Raw genomic sequence first — 22,104 nt, 5'->3', positions numbered from 1 at the left:
AGTGAGTGAAAGTGTCAAATAACAGGAAGTTTACTGAGATTAAGGGAGTTAGTATTCGACTGGTCATGTGATTCTAACATGGCGGCCTCCATGTGAGGACCCTCTCCATGTAGAATAAAACAGCTTTTATAAGGTTACTGATATGACTGGAGTCTTCATTTTAATGTGAGTGCTCATGATTTCCCATTTATATTGCAAAATTACAATTCATGTCTTAAAGAGATGAGGTTTAACTTTTTTTAATGAGGAAAAATGACTTGAGTGCACCGTTAATATTTATCTGGAAAAAGTGTTAAAGGAATACTCGGGGTTCAATACGAGTTAAGCTCATCTGACAGTGTTTGTGGCATAGTAATGATTACCACAAAAATGTTTTGACTTGCCCCTGCTTTTTATAAAAATAAAAGATAAAAAATCTGGGTTCCAGCCAGACAATGGAAGTGAATGGGGCCAATCCGCAAATGGTAAAATACTCGCTGTTTTAAAAGTATAGCCACAAGATGTAAACAATATGCATTATGACATTATTTTAGTGTCATAAAATGGCTTACTAACCTTTTCTGGGTAAAGTTATAGCCAATTTTACAACTTCGTTGCCATGACGATGACACGTCAACCTAAAATGACTAAAAATTATTTAAACAACTTAATATATACGTTTTAACAGAAGAATTAATGTAAGTGCTTTTTTTATTTTTTTTTATTTTAAGCTTCACATTTCTGTCTTTAAACCCATCAAAGGTTGGCCCCATTAACTTCCATTGTAAGTGCCTCACTGTAACTCGATTTTTGCTTTGTTTTTTTTTTTTTTTTTTTTTTTTTTTTTAAGAAAAGGAGGGATGAGTCGAAATCAATTTTTTTGTGTAATCGACATTATGCCACAAATGATGTCAGTTGAGCTTAACTTGTATTGGAACCGAAATATTCCTTTAATGTGTTACTACTTCCCACGTTATTATATGTAATATTCTTTTAACCAGTGTCATTAAACTTGTGGTTAAGGACAAATTGTGAATTGAGACACAGCAGACAGACAGAGGTCCTCTAACAAGTTATTTTAAACCGCAGTTCACCCTTGAGACATTACTTTCTTACTCATGTTTTCCATGTATCACATGCACATCTGCAGTTATGGCTTCTGACTGGCTCTGAATGAAAGATTATTTATTTTCCGCTGTCTGACTGGAACCACACTGTGTTTGTACCATAGCTTCTCGACCTTGAAATGTTAAAGTGGTTTTAATGCCTGTCTGAGACACAAAAATACTCTAGATATGGAGACAACCGTTTGTTCAGAGAATATGTTGCGGGGTCACTAACGGTAAACAAGCGGACAGATTTATAGAATGAAAATGCGTTGAGGAAAAACAAGTCGATCTCGTTTTAGTCGCGCTTATCGCACCGACTCTGTTCGCGTGAACGAGACTCGTATATCTTTAAGAGCGCGCGCGTTACAGGTGGGATGACGCTGTCAGAGACACACGGTGCGGCGGGGACGATGTGTTTCGTGGCTTAACAGGAGGACTCATTTCTGCCCTTCTGTCTCTGATGCTTAAGAAAAGGTGTCGGCCGGTTATTCACTGCCGAAGACGGCTTCGGGATTTTTCTCTTCAGCATCAACACTAATGCTGTATCCATGTGCAATGCTTTTGACAGCTTTACCCCAACTAAATCTAAAGGTACGTGTGCACCCTGCGCAGCGATTCGCGCCTGCAGCATCAATGTTCATGCTTTTGGTGAATGTTAATGCATGTGTTATTGTGGTGGTGTTGTTCAGAGCGCAATAGGCCATAATAATAATAATCACAGCGGTCGCCTGTTGCTAGGACACAAACGCGCTGTTGCTGTACTGTTGTTTATGAAAACGATCAGCTCGTCAGTCAGTATACTTTGGATCTCGTGTCCTGCCGTGTCACCCTCACTTCATCTTTCAGGGCCTGATCCATCACCTTATAACCATCAATAGCCTCGAAACACATCCACTTATCTGTGGCGCGTGGTGTCACTTTTATCTCGTCACGAGCTGCTTAAAACAGATGTTTGGATATTTCAGTCCACTGGTTCTGTATGAAAGGACACGAGGTATGTATGACGAGGAGTGGAATAGTGTACAATCGATGCACCCGCACCACGACAAAGCAGTGTAGCTCAGATACAGACTTGTGGCTGCGTGTTGTGCATGGTCAATGGGAATTAATGATGCTCAGGGACAGATGGTTCACGGGTTACCTGTTGCTATAACGACCGGTCCGTCCATTGAGTTAACTGCATTGTGTTGCTTTCCATGAATTGAGCTCAGGTGGCACGCGCTCGGCCTATTTTAGATGCCATTTCCTTCACTGCAACGTAATTTTCTGTTGCGATTGCTTAAATGCGTTTGACCTTACAAGGCTAATTATGTTTATATATTTATTTTGTACAGCCACACTGTGCGAGAGACACTGCATCATTTTGCTTTGATGAAACTGGGCACAAAGCTGCAAGTGATAGATTTTCATAAGGTTAATTGATTGCTCCTATTTATAGTGACTTCAATTGTATGTCCTAACCTCTTCACTCTGATTGTGTAGCTACTAATACGTTTTTATTACCATTTCAGTTGAACACAAATACAGCTGGAGTTATCTGTCCTAAACAGCACTGTTTTATTTATTTATTTATTTATTTAATTTTGTTGGACATGTATAGTAGTACTATGGTAGTTTTTAAAGCACCTTTGAGTACACTCTAAAACATTGGTATCTGAATTCTATACAAATCAATTTGAATCCATTTTCAATTGAATACAAATAGGTGGTCAAGAAAATATCCTGGTTCTATTTTACTCCAAAATCAGAAGCAGCAAATAATAAAATTATATTTTGCAATCTATTTAAAAGACCATTGATATATTTTTTTACGTAGTGACATTGTTTTTCTGATAGTTAAGCACATTTTACCTTCCCCAGTTCTCATTACCGCAATGCAAAAAATATGGTCATTGATATCCTCTTTACAATAATGTGAAAAAATCGTTTTATATGATTTACTTTATATTTATGCTAACACGTTCTGTGAAGCCTTTATTTATAATGCATTGTAAAGACATTATAATGCATTTGTATATGTCTCATAATACACCTTATAAATAATTGTAACCACAATTATAATACATTATAAAACTTGCCTATTCATAGTTATACCTTAAATAGAATGCATATTATAGTGCATACATGCATACGATTTTATATGCAGAAGTTATCGTGTTTTAGACATTTTTGTATCATATATATATACTGTATTAGGAATTCTTTAAGTAAAGTGATGAAAGCAATATATTTTTATAAACATCCATAATATATTATTAAAAAGTTTTAAGGCATTACAAGTCAAGCTTGTAAAATATATTTGCAAGCTGCAATCTATATTTTCATTAGGCCTGTTGCCTATGTTCCACTTAAATTAAACCCTGTTGGGCAAAATTACATGGGAACTATCTTAATGTCTCAAAATGTATTGCATTTTGTGCATTTTTATATAACTTTCATTATAAGCTTGACTTGTAATGTTTTGTATGTTACAAGTTAACGTTATGGTTGATTATATGACATTGCTTGTGTAACTTTACTTAAAACAGGCCAATAATGGTATGTCATCACGGTGCATAAATCCTTATGACTGTTTACACTACGCTGCTTTTGCATGACAGCACTTATACAATACCTTATATATATTACAACTTCTGCTGATAAAATTGGATGTTGATTGTGTTATAATGTATTATACACTTTAAAATCTAAGTAGTTGACCTTACTTAGAATTTTTAAGGCATGCATGCTTTTTCTAAGCAAGCATACTTATTTGGCTCAACTTAATATTTTTAAGAAACGTTAACTAATTTCAAGTAAACTTAACTTGTCTGTGATTAAAGAATCATTGTTTTTATTTAATTATTTAAATTGAGTTGAATTGAGGGATTTATGACTGGAATCTCGGTTACATTCTCCTCAGTACTTCTTAGTGCAAAGTACCATTTTTGTAAAGTACCATTTTATGTAGAGACGAATGGCTTAAATTTAACAGGCTCCAATTCCACCAGAGGTAACACTAATCACCCTAATGGTGACTTTACACAACTACCAACCAGCTACAACAAAACAACAACAATAGTCATAAGAATTAAAACTATATACATTTAAATATCAATTATTATTTTTCTATTTAAGTTCCCTTGTTTTGACCAAACATACATCATTTATTCAAGCACAAGGGGTTATGGATATTCCACACAGCCACAATTTTGTACTTGATCATTTTGAGTTAGTAGTACTCAAAGCCAAAATTTAAAGAACATAAATATTTGAGTTATGATTCCAAAATGTGGCATTTCAAGTCCTGTTTAATTAGTACCACTTAAATGTTTTTATTAATTACAACTTTAGGGTTTAGAGAGTAATGATAACTTAATTACAACTAGTAAGAATAGTAAAAAATAAGCTTAACTCAATTTTATTTTTATTTTTATTTGAGATAACTATTAGTATTAGTGTACCTATAACTATGACTAGGCTAAGTATTTTAATGTATTTTAACTGTAGTTATAAGTATTTATGAGAAGTTTTAACATACAGCTTATTATGAGACATTATGAACACATTTATAATGTCTTTACAATGCAGTATAAATATGGGCTTCATAGAAAGTGTTACCCTGTGACCATCACTGTACCATTACTGATTCCACTAATGTTTCTTTTTTGTAAGGGTTGTAAAACTCTGCAGGTTTAATAATGAACATCTGCCAAGAGCTTAAGCTTGAATTAATTAACATTCAGAGAATTGTTCTTTAGCTTTGGGTCATGTTCAGCTTTTTTGAGCAAATTACAGTCAGATTTTTTTAAACATTTATAATAATTTCTTAAAAGCATCACTTCTTGCAAATGTCTTCTGATGTTTGACCTCATTGCAATCACTCTGGCCCATGTCTGTCTCTCCTTTCTTCTTTGCCGTGGCAGCCAACCTCAAATCAGGCAGAAATATTTGACCCACATACCTCAAAGATGGCTGGCAGCTGGTGTCTCTGCAATCTTCTTCAGTAGCAGCTTTCTCTTATGAGCTTTAAAGGGCAATCTAACTTAAGTACTTAAGCACACGTGCTTATCAGAACCACCTGGAGTTAATATAACTGAAATACCATGATATTTTTGACATAGTGGCCTACTTATGTTTTTGTGGTTTACAAATCCTTTACACTGCCTCATCAATTGAAAATAGAAACTGAATCTGTGTTTCTGAAAAGTATGCAGTACAAGGAGCACAAATATCCATATCAGTTCTCTTTTTAAACTGAAGAATGTCACTTGTCAATTCAGATTTTGATCATCATGTTACCCATTAATGTGAAATGCCAGAGGTCACCAGCCCCCAGCTGTGGCTAGACTTCTTATCATGTTGAGGACTGCGGGCTAATATTATCTGACATGGCTGCGAATGCTGTTTGCAAATTAACAAGCCACAGGACTACAGCCTTGATTTGCCAAATATGTCTGAGCCATAAGCTGCTTTGATTATTAATGCCATCTGAGTGAGAGATCGCTCACTGAACCAATTAAGCAGCCAGTATCTCCACCATATGCTTGGACATCCTCATCTTACCAGTGCAAGCGAATTGTCACCTGGTTAATTGGTGGATTTGACATCTGTTTCTGAGGTGGAGCTTGAGCTGTCACTGGCTTTATAGCCTTTACTTTCATGTGGAGGTCTTGTAGATTGGTACTCGCTTAGATGGAAGTCTCAACCTTCATAATGTGTCCAGTCATACAGCCAGAGAGCCCTGTCAGGAGATGTCATAAGGTAAGAAAAGTAATTGGTGTTAGGACATCAAGTTCATATTGAGCTCTTTGTCCTGGTTGTTTTGCCAAGTTCTACAGTTGACTGAATCACTGGACTTTCTGATGTAGAGTGCCAATTTGTTGTCATCATTTGTGCAGTAGTGGTTGATTAAAAAGAAATGACTAAAACTAATGTTTGAACTAGTGATGTGCAAAACTACCAATTTTCATAATCAACTAGTCGATCAGTTGTTTGATTGACTAATCGGTGTTAAGGATAATAAAGTATAATATAGGCTCCATTATGATCACGTAACACCAATCAGATGGGTTTCAGAGGGATGGATGGACGCTAAGTGCAGCATTTCAACATGGTAACTAACGGTTATGCAACAAATAAATAGGCTAAATAACTATAACATCTTATTGCACAAAACTATCATAGAAGTAGGCCTAAAAAAAGTTTAAAAAATAAGTCTTCAATACAGAGCGACACAAAACCACTTATGCGTATCCTGAACGCAGAATGATGCGCTTCAATGTAAACAGAGAGCTTGGGAGTCTCAGGCGATCCATGCTGCACACTCAAAAGTTAATATTGAATGTACACATCTAGTTCATGACATCAAGCAATTTAAACATATTTTACTGCAACTATTTATTTAAGCAGTTTCAGACAGTATCAGCAAAAAACTTTAATCTCTCCACAGGACCTCACAAATATGGCACATTACGCACAGCAGAGGATTTAACGTCTGACAGTGATCTTCTTGTAATGTGCTGTTGATGCAGCGCTTTGATGGCTGTAAAAGCAGCAGTGCATAAATGTACTAAACTTAAAGCATTAAAATGATGAAACTTCTTGCAGAGGGTTTTACTGTGCTGACTATTAATCACTATTAAACACAGCAAGCTATAATCACGCAAAAACCCTCTCCAAGAAGTGGCGTCTCAGTAAATTTGTGAAATGCGTCTCCCATTAAAACCAGCACCACTAAAAATATTAATGTTAGTAGTCGACCGCACTAATCGATTAGTCAGTTGTTGGACGACTAGTCAATTAGTCGACCACCGTGGCACATCCCTAGTTTGAACTGCTGCTAATTTCCTCCTATAAAGGTACAGTGGTTCCAAAATGTTTTTGGACACCTTTGGACACTTAAGTCACACTTAAAATTTAATGAATTTAGAATAAATTGCATGTATGTATGCATGACAAATGTATGAAATTGCATTATATTACAATATATCAAATTAAGATACATCTGAAAACAAATGACATTTTCTGAGAACTGAATTCTTTTTCCTCAGTCATTTTTCAAATACTTTTAACCAATGATACCAAGGTAATTTTTAGTGGACGAATGACGTCAGTTCTCATCAAGTTCACATTGGTGTCCTAGTAGAGTTATGCTGCCTTCATGTGCTATCGGAATTATAGAAAATACGAGTTTCTCACTGGGAAGTTGCACATGAACGACCCCTCAAGTTGTAATTACGACTGGGAGCAATATACAGGTGCATCTCAATAAATTAGAATGTCGTGGAAAAGTTCATTTATTTCAGTAATTCAACTCAAATTGTGAAACTCGTGTATTAAATAAATTCAATGCACACAGACTGAAGAAGTTTAAGTCTTTGGTTCTTTTAATTGTGATAATTTTAGCTCACATTTAACAAAAACCCACCAATTCACTATCTCAACAAATTAGAATACATCATAAGACCAATAAAAAAAACATTTTTAGTGAATTGTTGGCCTTCTGGAAAGTATGTTCATTTACTGTATATGTACTCAATACTTGGTAGGGGCTCCTTTTGCTTTAATTACTGCCTCAATTCGGCGTGGCATGGAGGTGATCAGTTTGTGGCACTGCTGAGGTGGTATGGAAGCCCAGATTTCTTTGACAGTGGCCTTCAGCTCATCTGCATTTTTTGGTCTCTTGTTTCTCATTTTCCTCTTGACAATACCCCATAGATTCTCTATGGGGTTCAGGTCTGGTGAGTTTACTGGCCAGTCAAGCACACCAACACCATGGTCATTTAACCAACTTTTGGTGCTTTTGGCAGTGTGGGCAGGTGCCAAATCCTGCTGGAAAATGAAATCAGCATCTTTAAAAAGCTGGTCAGCAGAAGGAAGCATGAAGTGCTCCAAAATTTCTTGGTAAACGGGTGCAGTGACTTTGGTTTTCAAAAACACAATGGACCAACACCAGCAGATGACATTGCACCCCAAATCATCACAGACTGTGGAAACTTAACACTGGACTTCAAGCAGCTTGGGCTATGAGCTTCTCCACCCTTCCTCCAGACTCTAGGACCTTGGTTTCCAAATGAAATACAAAACTTGCTCTCATCTGAAAAGAGGACTTTGGACCACTGTGCAACAGTCCAGTTCTTCTTCTCCTTAGCCCAGGTAAGACGCCTCTGACGTTGTCTGTGGTTCAGGAGTGGCTTAACAAGAGGAATACGACAACTGTAGCCAAATTCCTTGACATGTCTGTGTGTGGTGGCTCTTGATGCCTTGACCCCAGCCTCAGTCCATTCCTTGTGAAGTTCACCCAAATTCTTGAATCGATTTTGCTTGACAATCGTAAGGCTGCGGTTCTCTCGGTTGGTTGTGCATCTTTTTCTTCCACATTTTTTCCTTCCACTCAACTTTCTGTTAACATGCTTGGATACAGCACTCTGTGAACAGCCAGCTTCTTTGGCAATGAATGTTTGTGGCTTACCCTCCTTGTGAAGGGTGTCAATGATTGTCTTCTGGACAACTGTCAGATCAGCAGTCTTCCCCATGATTGTGTAGCCTAGTGAACCAAACTGAGAGACCATTTTGAAGGCTCAGGAAACCTTTGCAGGTGTTTTGAGTTGATTAGCTGATTGGCATGTCACCGTATTCTAATTTTTTGAGATGGTGAATTGGTGGGTTTTTGTTAAATGTGAGCCAAAATCATCACAATTAAAAGAACCAAAGACTTAAACTACTTCAGTCTGTGTGCACTGAATTTATTTAATACACGAGTTTCACAATTTGAGTTGAATTACTGAAATAAATGAACTTTTCCACGACATTCTAATTTATTGAGATGCACCTGTATATGTTGTTTTAGATGTTTTTTGTTTTTTTTCGTGCATTGAAAAGTTTGTTTGTACATATCACTTTGTTGAAATATTTTGTTGAATTTTGTTAAATTGTTAAATTCCTATTTTTAAGTGTGAATTAAGCGTCCAAATGCTTTTGGGGGCCACTAAATACATGATATCTACATTGCTTTTATTTTCAGTGTAAAAGGAGAACCTTTTGTCTTTGAACTTGCTTCCTCAGGTTGATGACCCTATTGATATGCTCCCCAAGTCTAGAAAAGCCCTTAGCATCCAGGAAATTGCAGCTCTGGCCAGATCATCATTTAATGGTAAGGATTTAAACCAAGTATTTACACATGTGCTTAAAACATTAAGTCATTGTACAGCTCAATATACTGGGATTCATTCTAACCATCCTCTTCGTCTACCATACAGGCATCTCACAGGTGGTGAAGGATCATGTGACCAAACCCACAGCCATGGCTCAGGGGCGGGTGGCTCATCTGATTGAGTGGAAGGGTTGGTCTAAGCCCTTAGACCCTCCATCTGCTACACTGCAGTCCCACTTTAACTCCTACTCCCATCTCAGCGAGGGTGAGCAGGAGGCCCGGTTCGCAGCAGGTGGGTGTCTCCTTCCACCCTGTTAGTACAGCTGTGAATCTATCAACGGACAATATTTACTCTTGAGAGCTGTAGAGCTCTCTAGGGTAAATAGTTTATACATGTTCATTATACTTCTGGCTCTGAAAGTCTGAGTGCAGTGTGGTCAGGTTTCACAATGGGGCTGACTTGATCAGTATTAATCAGCTTTTTAGACAAGCAAATATTTGTTTATTATTATTAATAAAAAAATACTAATAATATTTATTATGATTATACCTTAATGCATTTTATCAAGTGCCAATCACCTTAGCCTCTCCATTGTGGGCCAGCTGAAGGCTTTTTAGACAAGCAAATATTTGTTTATTATTATCAATAATAATAATAATAATTATTATTATTATTATTATTAATATACCTTAATGCATTTTATGAAGTGTCAGTCACGTTAGCCACTCCATTGTGGGCCAGCTGAAGGTTTTTTAGACAAGCAAATATTGTATTATTATTATTATTATTTATATTAACTTATTTTAATTATTATTACTAATACTATTATTATATTGAAATGTATTAATAATAATGCATTAATCACTGGATTAAGATATAATAATAATAAATAATAATAATAGCTGTTATTGTTATATTTATAGTAATATTAAGCAAATATTTGTTTAATAATAATAATTATAATTATTATTATTATTATTATACCATAATGCATTCAAGTGTCAGTCAACTTAGCCTCTCCACTGTGGGCCTTCTCCTCTCCTCCTTTTTCTGGCAGCTTTTATACTCTGCTATATGTTTAGCTTTCATCAATTTGCCACACTGCAGTAAATTGGGTTCTAAGTTAGAGTGGCCTTAGGTTTAAAGAAATCGCCTCTGCTGATTCACTTATGCATTTAAAACAGCAAAATCAAAACCCAACGCTCTCAACCAGTGTACAAGTAATGCGCGTTATGTAATCAGATTACTTTTTTCGAGTAACGAGTAAATTAATGCAATATTTTTTTATTTTAGACCATAATATCGGAGTTACTTTTTAAATAAAGTAATGCGTTGCTTTTGTACACCTCTACTGTCCCTGTATTTCAAGAAATCAGGAGTAAAATTGTGCAAACTTCAGGGAGGAGACATAGTGCATGATGGGCATTGTATTTCTATAGAATGTAAAGCCAGAGACTATTTAGCAGAGACGAGTCACTTCTATTTAAATTAATGGGAGAAACTGGAATGCCCAATCAAGAAGCTCTAGTACCCAACAGTCAATGGATGTAGAAAGGAAGTCCCACCTTGCCGGTAAAAGAGCCAATTACCTTGTAGATACAGACATCGCCTGTCAATCAACTCGCTAACGCGCATGAGCATCAGCTATACAAGCTGGGAAAATTGCGTGTTTTAGCGTAAAATGAGGTCAGCATTCAGTTGAGTGAAACACGGTTGATTCATGTGTTAATACACACTGCATTAAAAAAAATCAGTAAACGCGTCTAGGCAGAGGGATTATAAGACTAGTCTTCCACTGGCCACGACATGATACACATGGTGAAATACTCGCTCAATTTACTGCCTTATGCAGCCAAATTGCTCCGAGTTACAGCTCGCTGTAACTGGGAGAGTGGAATGAGAAAATCTGACTCTGGATCAGTGGCTCTGAGCAACGTTCTACGTGGTTTGTGTACGCAGACAAAATGTCGTAATATTCTACATTTTTGTTTTATAATAAACAAGTAGTTTGATTCATGAAACAAACCGTTTTTATGACATTTTGGTAGCATTAAAAACGATTTCATTCAAGTTGTATCAAAGTGCGCGTTTGCAGTTGTATGCGATCAACCAGTGGCGTCTGTACGCACCGTGGATCAACTCAAAACAAGCGTGCACTGAGATGACTTAAGTGAAAAATATTTATTATCAGACACATTCCTTGAACATGTTAAGCTGAATTTTATCCTGACTTTTGAAAAACATCTTAAGTTGACTCTGGCATTGTCGAAGGGCACAGCACATGATGACATATGATGCAGGTTCAAGTGTTGGACTTTAGGTAAGACAGTGGTTATTCTTCATTATTCATATCAGCTGCCATGTTGTGAGAAAAAATAACGGCAAAGTAACGTAATGCTTTACTTTCCATAAAAATTTACTTTTGAATTAATTACGTTTTTTTAAGGAGTAACGCAATATTCTAATGAGTTACTTTTAAAAGTAATGTTACGTTACCCAACACTGCACTCAACTGCAGATTTGAACAATAATAACAAAAGCCTTAACAGAAAACATATGCCTCATCTCTGCTTAAAGATATTATATTGTTGCAAGTCCCAATATATTATGAGTGCTTAAATTTCTTCATGTTATTTGGTACAATTCCTGTTTTTAGGTGTTGCTGAGCAGTTTGCCATTGCAGAGGCAAAGCTCCGTGCCTGGACCTCTGTAGATGAGGAGGATATGGATGAAGAGTCTTTCGAAGACAATCCTCCTCTCAATGATGAACAAATCATCACAAATCAGAGCTCAGGTGAGTGAGAGCTACATTTCTCCTTAGAAGTCACTGTGCACATCTTTGTCTTTTGTTAAAGCTGAAGTGTGTAATTTATGCACCACTAACGTCATCCATCTGAATTGCAAAAATGACTAGATAGGTAAAGTTTGTCGAGACAACTTTGATGTTTTCTTGACAAAGCCTTGTCTAAAAGTTTAAAATAGTTTTAAATGCATGAAGGTTTTACAAGTCAGACAGCCAGATAAATAGACTGATTGGCTCTTTTAACGTTCCGTCAATTAATGTGTATGGGATTTTTCCAATTTTTGATCATCCATTGTACGATCAATTAGAAAAGACATAGCACACTATTCTAGAACAGTCTCAAGGTCTGTACAGAGTTTAGATTTAGCTTGAAAGCTCTAGGAGGAGTTAGTGTTAGAAATTGTGGTTCTAGGTTTAGAGATTAAAAAAATAAAAAATAAAAAATAAATACCCTAAACCAAGTTTGTAGAATAACTTTGTCAAGACAAAATAAAGATTGCTTTGAAACAGAGTTCCTGATGCCATTGGTTTTAAAAGTGCCACCGAGGCACGGTGTTTACACTTTTCTGGGAAATCAACCTAGAAATGACTTACTTATAGTTGTCTCTGCATACTAAGCTGGGATAGGAGAAAGTACAATGAAAAAATGTTTTACATACTTCGGCTCGTTTTTAAATCGTCTCGTGAATGCATGTTTAAGGAACATGAACCATTTTGTAATTTTCTTTTGTCTTTCTTTCGCTCTTCTTTCTTCTCTGCTTTAATCTGTTGTGTTTTCAAGTTGTCTTGACTCCTTGTCATATTCTCATTATTTGATCCTTTTTTAAGACCATTTGTCCATCATTTATTCTTTCTGCATGTCTCCATATTTCTGTCCTCCAATCTGTGTTTTTAGGTGTTCTTACTCTTTGCTCCTCCCTCAGGTGCTGTATTGTCCAATCAAAGCTGCCCAGTGCCAATTCAGACTGAGACAGACAATGCTGAAAGCCAATCCATACTCCGTCTATCAGACACCGACCAGAGTATGCAGGAACCGTGCTCAGCCCAGATTGACCATGATGACCTGATCATCTCAGAGGAAGTGCCACAGGGAGATGAAGAAGTTCAACTTTCAGGAGAGGAGGCAGATGGGGGCATTTATGCCATTCACAAACCAGAACGCAGGCCTTTGTGGAGCAAGGGAGACTCCTGCTACTACTCCACCTCCTACTCTGAGTCTGGCCTTTCACCTGAGGAGGAGGAGGATGGAAGAGAGGTGGAGGAAGGGGAGGACAACGTCTTTCAGGAAGTCATCTGCTGGGACAGACACTGCAGAAGCATCTCTGATACCTCTGGAGGTTTGTCTTTCGATGAGGATGAAGCGGAGGAAGAGCAGGAGGAAGGTTCCAAGCAGTGACGTTATGCTCTTTGTCGCCCATTTGTCATGGTCCCTTTGTAGCAACTCTTCTGTGAAGTGTTTGTGCAGTCTGTTGCATTCAGAGACAATGACTTGTTATACTTCTCCTTCCTTTTAAATGGATAGTTCACCCAAAAATGAAACTTCTGTCAACATTTACTCACATGAAACCATGTATGCTTTGAAACCAAAGGACTTTCTTTATTACCTTTTTCTGTAGAAAACAACAGGAGTTTTTAATGGCAGAATGTCCAAGTTGCTCTTTTCAATATTATGAAAGTGAATAGTGACCACAACTTTAAAGCAAGATTTTCAAGGCAAGATTTTCAGCGAATAACGACTTAAAAAGGGATAGTTTGCCCAGAAATGAAAATTCAGTCATCATTTACTCACCCTTGTGTTGATCTAAACCCATATGACTGACTGACTTCTGTGTTAAACAAAAGGAGATTTTAGGCTAAATGTTATAGACTGACAGCCTCAGTCACCATTGCACATTTTGCCATAAAAGAAAAGAGAATGGTGACTGAGGCTGTCATCCTGCCCAACATCTCCTTTTGTGTTCTGCGGAAGAAAAAGTCAGACTGGTTTGGAATGACATGAAGGTAAGATAATGGTGACATAAATCAATTTTTGGGTGAACTTTCCCTTTACATTTCGGTCTGAGCAGCTCAGGCATTCTGCTAAACTTCTCATTTTGTGTTCCATAGAAGAAAGTGATTTTTTGAAAGACATGAGAGTAAATAAACAATGACAAATCTTTCATTTTTGAGTGAACTAACCCTTTAATCTGTCCCTGCCTCCTCTTTATCTCAATGTTCTTCATTTGAAGTGAAAGTCAAAGAAAACAGCTCAGTACTGTTTCCTCGATTAACCAGAGAAAAACAGACGATAGTGACACTATGGCACTACGCAGTAAAGGCGGATGTGATGCTCATTATCGTCGCTCTCTGTTGATTCAGCAGCCTCGCGGTTATAAGTGACGACACATCAGGACTGTCTCCCAATCTTAAGAAACTCGAATATCTCTTTGAGGAACGTTGTTTTGTGACCGTTCAAAAGTGACGTAATGCTCATAGTAAATTTGCAATGTTGTTAACATTTCAGGACTGCAGGTTTCCCGAGGGACAAAAAAAGACCCACTTCTTTATTTCGTTTTGGTTTAGATGTCACACTGAAATGTGCTTGTGTGTCTCGGCTTGCTCCAGAAGAGTTGAGGCGCAGCTTTACTGCTATGATGGAGCGTCGTAACTATGAATAGAATGTGCCTGTTATTACGATCACTGTGTGATGTATATTACGAAGTTGAGTGAGAATCCTCTGTCATGTTTCTTGCTTTATGTTCATCTTTCTCTCTCTTTCCCTCCGTGTCTGCACTTCAATCGATGTTTTATATGTGATTGGCTGCTGTATGAACAGGTTTTTTGAAGCTACTAGTTTATACGACCTTGAGATGCAGCTACATTAAAGTAAGTTGACTGGAAGAATGTGTTCAATGCCTTTCGAATTGCATTCATTTGTTGCCGAAGCATGAAGATGAGCAGTGCAAGTCCATGACTAACTATCCCTGACCTTTCATCATTATCCTCAATATGGACTGGTGATGTCATTAATGTGAATATGTGAATCCCTCCCCAAAATATATTTTTTTTATTGTTTGGACAGAAAATGTCTGAGGTCAAGATGTGAGAATTATGACTGCATTAAAGTTATGTGTATATTCATCATATGTTTACTGCTGAATCATTAGGCCTACTGATTATTGCTCAAAACAATTGTTAAATTCCAAAAACAATTTTCTTGTAAAACATCCTTAAAACAAAATGAATTTACTTGAGAAGCAAAATTATGTAGATAATAAGACTGAGAATATATCTTTAGGTTTTTTTATTGCCCCTTTGGCAAATGTGTTCTTGTTTTACACATAAACCTCACTACATTTTGTTAGTGTTATGCTTAAAACAAGAAAAAACTAAACATAATCCAAGATATATTCTCTGAAAGTTTTAAACTTATGCAATTTTGCATCTTGAGGAAATTGTATTTTAGGGATGTTTAGATATTTTTACTGGAAAACGAAAAAAAATAAAATAATAATAATAATAATAATAATAATAATAATAATAATAATATATATATATATATTTTTTTTTTTTTTTTTGTAGTGTAACATCTGCTGCAAACCCTAAATATACAGATACTACACTTAAAAAAATAAATAATAAAAAAAATGTGTTTCATGTTGTAACATCTAAATTAACTGGTTTGAACCAAGTCAAAAAATATTATTATTTAACATGTCTGAATCAACCTGATTACATAAAGTTACACCAGCAAAACTAACTGTTAAAGGAATATTTCAGGTTCAGTACAAGTTAAGCTCAATCGACAACATTTGTGGCACAATGTTGATTACCACAAAAATAAATAAATAAATAAATCTGATTGGTTCCTCTTTCTTTACAAAAAGCAAAAATCGAGGTTATAGTGAGGCACTTCAAAGGCAGAAATGTGACGCTTATAATTTTATAAAAGCACTTACATGAATTCTGTCAAAAAGCATGTATTATTTGAGCTGTAAAGTTTTTAAATCATCGGGTGTTCAACGTTACGCCATCATGGCAATACAGATATTGGATATAACTTTACACAGAAAACATAAGCGATTATATCACACTAAAATTATGTTAATAAGCATATTGTTTACATCTTGAAACAGTATTTTAACATTTACAAATTGACCCCATTCACTTCTATTGTAAGTGCCTCACTGTAACCCAGATTTATGCTTTTTTTTTTTTTTTTTAAAGAAAAGGAGGGACAAGTTGAAATAATTTTAGGCGGCAATCAACATTACACTACAATGCTGTCAATTGAGCTTAACTTGTATTGAACCTAGAATATTCCTTTAAATGAATAGTTCACTCAAAAATGAAAATTCTCTCATCATTTACTCACCCTCATGCCATCCCAGATGTGTATGACTTTCTTTTTTTCTGCAGAACACAAACAAAGATTTTTAGAAGAATATCTCAGCTCTGTAGGTCCATACAATACCACTGAATGGTGGCTAGAACTTTGAAGCTCCTAAAAGCACATAAAGTCAGCATAAAAGTAATCCATATGACTCCAGTGGTTTAATATATGTCTTCAGAAGTTATAGGTGTGAGTGAGAAAAAGATAAATATTTTAGTCCTTTTTTACTATAAATTATCCTCCCTGCCCAGTAGGTGGCGATATGCACAAATAATGCAAATCGCCAAAAACAAAAGAAGAAGAGCTCTTAGGAGAGAAGAGCACTTGGAAAAGTGAAAGTAGAGATTAATAGTGAAAAAGGACTTACCTAAATATTGATCTGTTTCTCACCCACACCTATCATATCACTTCTGAAGACATGGATTTAACCACTGGAGTCGTATGGATTACTTTTATGCTGCCTTTATGTGATTTTCAGAGCTTCAAAGTTTTGGTCAACATTCACTTGCATTGTAAGGACCAACAGAGCTGAAATATTTTTCTAAAAATCTTAATTTGTGGTTCAGCAGAGGAAAAAAATCACACATCTGGGATGGCATGAGGGTGAGTAAATAATGAGAGAATTTTAATTTTTGGGTGAACTATTCCTTTAAGAGTTAAAAGTCAGGTAGAAGTAAGAGCAAGTTACCATTTTACACAGAGCAGATTGTGTAAATGCAGTGCAGTGCACATTATTTCCCACATGATTGAATATTGCGTAGAACAAAAACAACTTTTAAAGTTGAAATTTAATATTTACTGATGTACAAAACAATTTTATGTTTCTGAAAATAATGGTAACAGCTGATTCAAAATGTTTATCTCTATATGTACATGGGAATGTGAGTAGAGTTCATACATACCATTTTACCCTGTATTCTGTACAAGCAAATGATTTATAAAAAAACATTTAAGGGGATGGGAGCAGACTTATTGCTTAACTCTACATTAAATATGCGGCATATCGGCAGACAATTTACACACCATGGGCTTGATTTAAACTGCACGAGCGCCAAAACGTGACACAACATATATCTAAAGATCATTATTAGCTAAAGTTATTCCTGTCCCCAATTATATGAATCTGCGTTATAATAAATGTTAATAAAACGGCTGATAAGTGCAGCCGAAATTAATGGCGAAAAACATTTTGCACTTACAAAATGGCATTTCTGCGAGAACAAGAAAAGGCTGCGTCAGGAATCAGTGTCATGGTTATGGTTTTGGTCCACTTGCCTTGATCCGTTTAAATCAAACCCTTAGCCCCTCATTTCTGCAGTGCACAAAAAAAAAAAAAAAAAAGAAAACCGTAACATTCTCCATTTAGCTCTGCTTATGCTGTGACTGGGGTAGTTGTGCTGTTATTGACCATTCTGCATATCCTTGTTCAAGCACAGTATTGATGCAAACAGAATACTAAAAGGCGGAACTGCTGTAAATACTGTTAATACTCCACTGCTGAGGTCAGTAAACACATTAAAGGATGTGAACTTTTAAAAGACATTTTAAAAATATAATGGCTCAGACTCTTACTCCCACTTGTCTGTTTGTTTCTGTACAATGCTCATTCATTTTGTGCATTATTGCAAATATTGAAAAAATAATTTCAATACTATGCACTGTAGAAATAGAGCCAGTGTTCAATAAAATAATCCTATTTGGCAAGCATTAATTCTGAGAACAGCATTATTGCACAGTTGACAAAGCTATCAAAATAAAATTAAAAAAGCTTTCCATATGTAAAATAATTCAAATGCGACTAGGTTGCAAGTACACAAAATATCCATCATTGCAATAAGTTACATTTCAACACTTTGATGATATATTCAAATTTGAACATTGCTGGATGAAAACTGCACAGTGGACCACAAACTGCCCGGTTAGAAGGACTGCGATGGTATTTATACAAAGGATGGTTCTTCCGAATTTAGCAGTTCTAACACAGTCTAAAACCTTAACACTCAATCTACACTGCAGATACCATCCCAAAATCCTTGTGATTTGGTGTTTGCACTAACATGATAGTTGTCTTAAAGGGATAGTTCACCCAAAAAATAAAAATGATGTTTATTTACTCTTGCACATTTCGATCCAAACCTGTATGACTATCTCGCTTCTGTGAAACACAAAAGTAGATATTTGAAACAGTGTCGTGATCACTGATTTTTATACAATAGCAGTTTATAGTGACATGATGTCATGGCATTTCGTAACAAGACGTGCAAGAACCAGTGAGGTTTGATGTTATCGATATGTTGCCATATTTTATTTGTTGTCTGTTTTCAGATGTTGATCAGTGATTTGATTTGAGAGTGCAACAACTTAAATTTCGGTCTGTTCATCATACAAAGTGATAGTATGTCTTCAGAAGACTTGGAATATGATGCACAAGTCGCGTGGACTACTTTTATGACACTTTTAGGTGCTTTTTTAAGCTTTAAAGTCAGGGCCAGATTAACCATATGGGCAATTGGGCATGTGCCCAAGGGCACCACGTCCATGGGGGCACCATGTGACGGCATTTGTAAAATTGTCTAAGGTCAGTTTTTTATTTAATGGTTATTAAAGTTTTTCAGTATCATTAATCAGGTGTAAACTATTATCCAGGGGTCCGACACTACATAAATTCATGCCCACGGGCACTCAGGAGTCTTAATCCGGCCCTGTTTAAAGTGAGCTGCTATCAGCTGCTCTTGTATGGAAATCAGCAAATGGAATATCTTTTAAAATATTTATTTTTGCATTAATGTTTAATATTATATTTGGCAAAAGAAAATACATTATATGGGTCTGGAACGACATGAGGGTGAGTAAGTAATGACAGAATTCTCATTCTGGGTAAACTATTCCTTAAAACAAATGAGCACAAGCAAAAAGTACCAAGCTCCGGATTTTTCAATCCAAAATCATTTAGCCTCATAAATGAAGTAAAAATTCCCCAAGGCCAAATGATGAAACCTGATGAAGTAACATATACATACATTAAACAGCCCTGTGCAATCTTTTTAAATGGCTGTATTTAAGCTAACTGCAAAGCAGGGCCAGGGCTTCATGATGAGTATTGTTTGTACACGTGCATGCAAATGATTGCACTGGGGTGCATGCATATAATTAAGAATTTAATAGCCCCCATTTCTCCATTTGGAATTTCTCAGGTTATTTAGTGTTTTGAGGTAAGATGCTTTTGTACATTTTAAAATGACCAGGCAGCTATGCACAACGCTGGTCTTCTTGACACATATCTGCGCATGCTTAACATGTTGTGGGCTATCATTAATCAGAATTACAGGCATCACCACCTAAACCAAGGCATTTCCCCCCAGGTCTTATCAGTATGGAAAAGGTTTGTGTATTGCTGTCTTTTATTTGAATGGTAATTACAATGTGCTTCAAAACTGCCCTGGTTGGAAGCTCCTCTGTGAGACTATTAATCGCCATTCATTTTGTATCTAATCAACCTCATCACTCTTTTCTGTACCCTTTCTAGCTTTCCCTGGTTTTGCATTATTTTCTTGTTCTCCATGTCCTCTGTATCCTTTTTAACTCACCCATTCCCTTTCTTCACCCCCCCCACCCCCCCCCGCCTCTCTCCCGTCATGTTTCCTTGCAGTGTGGGTTATTAAGGGCTATATTTAGAGCGAAATTGTAGTTTCGCTCTCAGAGACAATTTTATTTGGATTTAAAGTGTCGGCACCAGATGGGTGCGTTGGCTAGGTGCAGCTGAGTCACACTCACACACACTCTGCCTTTCTTACATACACTCTCACTTATGCAAAGACAAAACACATATAGGAGTGCGCTATGAAACCACACATCAACTAACAGACAAATTTAAGATGAATACATCGAAAAAACACATCCACAAACATATGATCACTCATGAGCCCGCCATGGTCTGACATAAACTTTAAACTGTACATTAAAATCAACATAAAAATCATTAAATGCACATTCAGCTTAATGCAAGTTCCTGGTCTTATTGTGAATGATTCATCAGTTCATGTTATTCCAAAAATAAAATTAGTTTGTCTTCGTTTTAGGGCTGTCAATCGATTAAAAATGGTGATCTAATTAATTACATGCAATGTCGATTAATTAATAAAATTAATCGCATTTAATCAAATAAATAATTGTTTTGCTGAAAAAGGCCTCTAAATAAAGATAATTCAATATATAATAATCAAAACAAGTAAAGCATTGATTAGACAATACAAAAAGTGGCTTTAGAAGTCAATATATTATTACTTTTATTTCAATATCACTGAACATATGCCTATCACTGGCCTGACCTACATGGTTAATTGCATAAAAAAATAGTAACACGTGTATTTATATAATATAAATATAATAATAAAGCGCACTGAATTAACGCTTTAAGTCGACAGCCTTCGTATTCTTTCATCAAAATTAAATAACTTGCTCTTCCACTTAAATTAATTTCCTTTTCCGCTGACATCACTTAGGGCGTGCAGGCTATTGGGTAATGTTAACCAATAACCAAATAGCTATTCACATTTATAACTCATTATCGGTCTGGCTCCATTCTGGTAGCATGTAACACCCACTTTTCACAATTCAATTAATTCTCAGTGGTTAAATTCAAGTCCTACATTTGTTTTCATTACCGAAGTAAATTGGGTTGTGAACAGCAATTTACATTGACATTAAGTGTATCCTACCAACATATAGTCACAGAGCACTCACACTGCAGCATGTATCTATGAACATCCCACACATACAAACAAACACCCACACACACGGCATGTTTGGAGGGCAGGACCAGCGACTGGGGGTTTGATTAGTACAGAGCAGACAGTGTGCTTCGCCACTTCAGGATTTGCCTCAAAGTTCTCCTCACCCTGACTTCACAATCCTGTTTATGGTGTAAATGGAGTGTGCATTGCCAGTCACAGCCAGCTGTCATTCTGGTTTCCCCTTTAAATGCAAGGGGCTACCCTTACTCAAGGGTTCCTCATTCTGGGTCAGGCAGTGCTCACTGACTTCCTCCGAGCCATCCTCAAGAGGGTGGCTACAGTTACAGGGTAGCTGTGATAGGTGCTCCTCTTGGGGCGTGGCATCGGCGTTGGAGATCTCTGATTGGTCGTCTGTTTGTAACGGGCTGTACTGACTGGACAGCTCTGTGCACTCTGTCTCATTCACGAGGCTGCCCTCGGATGGCTGCTCCACTTGGTCTTCAGAGTCTGGGAGGTTGGGTTCCAGTGGCAACGATATGGTCTTGTGACGACTCCAGAGCTTGTGGAGTTCAGTAACCTCTGAAACGCTGCTGCTGTTGCCACTGTCACGGAAGCTGGCCAGCGGGGGACGAACTTTCACTCCAGTTACTGTTACAGAGCCCTCAATGGCCTTACGCAGCTACAGACAGACACAATGATTAAATACTCCAGCTCACTATATTGGAGTGAGCTTTAAAGGGATAGTTAACCCAAAAATGAAAATTCTGTGATTATTTACTAACTCCAGTGTCGCTCCAAACCTGTATGACTTTCTTCCATGGAACACAAAATGTGGTGGCTATTGGGACCATACATCATGATGTAGCTGCCATATTAGAGTTAATCAATGATTTAATTTGAGAGTGAATAATGACTTAAATTTCATTCAAATTTCATCACACAGTGTTAGAATGGCTTCAGAAGACTTGGAATA

The 22,104-nt window shown here is 36.6% G+C and overlaps 2 protein-coding genes across 4 annotated transcripts in view; one reads left to right on the top strand and one right to left on the bottom strand.

Moving 5' to 3' along the window:
• Positions 1-1,480: 1,480 nt before the first annotated feature.
• On the top strand, positions 1,481-15,490 carry LOC127441878 (protein FAM131A-like). 2 transcript variants are annotated; one of them, XM_051699408.1, is made up of 5 exons: positions 1,481-1,679; positions 9,135-9,222; positions 9,329-9,514; positions 11,880-12,017; positions 12,950-15,490. In XM_051699408.1, exons 1-5 carry the CDS (start codon positions 1,626-1,628, stop codon positions 13,420-13,422), a joined length of 939 nt encoding a protein of 312 aa, XP_051555368.1. In that variant the 5' UTR covers positions 1,481-1,625; the 3' UTR covers positions 13,423-15,490. The 2 variants fall into 2 exon arrangements, with proteins under 2 accessions (XP_051555368.1, XP_051555367.1); XM_051699407.1 differs by lacking the exon at positions 1,481-1,679 and adding an exon at positions 5,002-5,831.
• A 4,542-nt stretch (positions 15,491-20,032) lies between these two features.
• Positions 20,033-22,104, bottom strand: part of LOC127441873 (chloride channel protein 2-like) — an 84,837-nt gene continuing 82,765 nt past the window's right edge. For both annotated transcript variants that reach the window (XM_051699388.1, XM_051699387.1), the window contains exon 25: positions 20,033-21,810. In XM_051699388.1, the coding sequence (XP_051555348.1) occupies positions 21,358-21,810 (453 nt within the window). In that variant the 3' untranslated portion in view covers positions 20,033-21,357. The remainder of the gene's footprint in view (positions 21,811-22,104) is intronic.

Source organism: Myxocyprinus asiaticus, chromosome 6 (genome assembly GCF_019703515.2).
Source record: "Myxocyprinus asiaticus isolate MX2 ecotype Aquarium Trade chromosome 6, UBuf_Myxa_2, whole genome shotgun sequence".
Classification (NCBI taxonomy): Eukaryota; Metazoa; Chordata; class Actinopteri; order Cypriniformes; family Catostomidae; genus Myxocyprinus; species Myxocyprinus asiaticus.
This window is presented reverse-complemented; position numbering and strand designations above follow the sequence as displayed.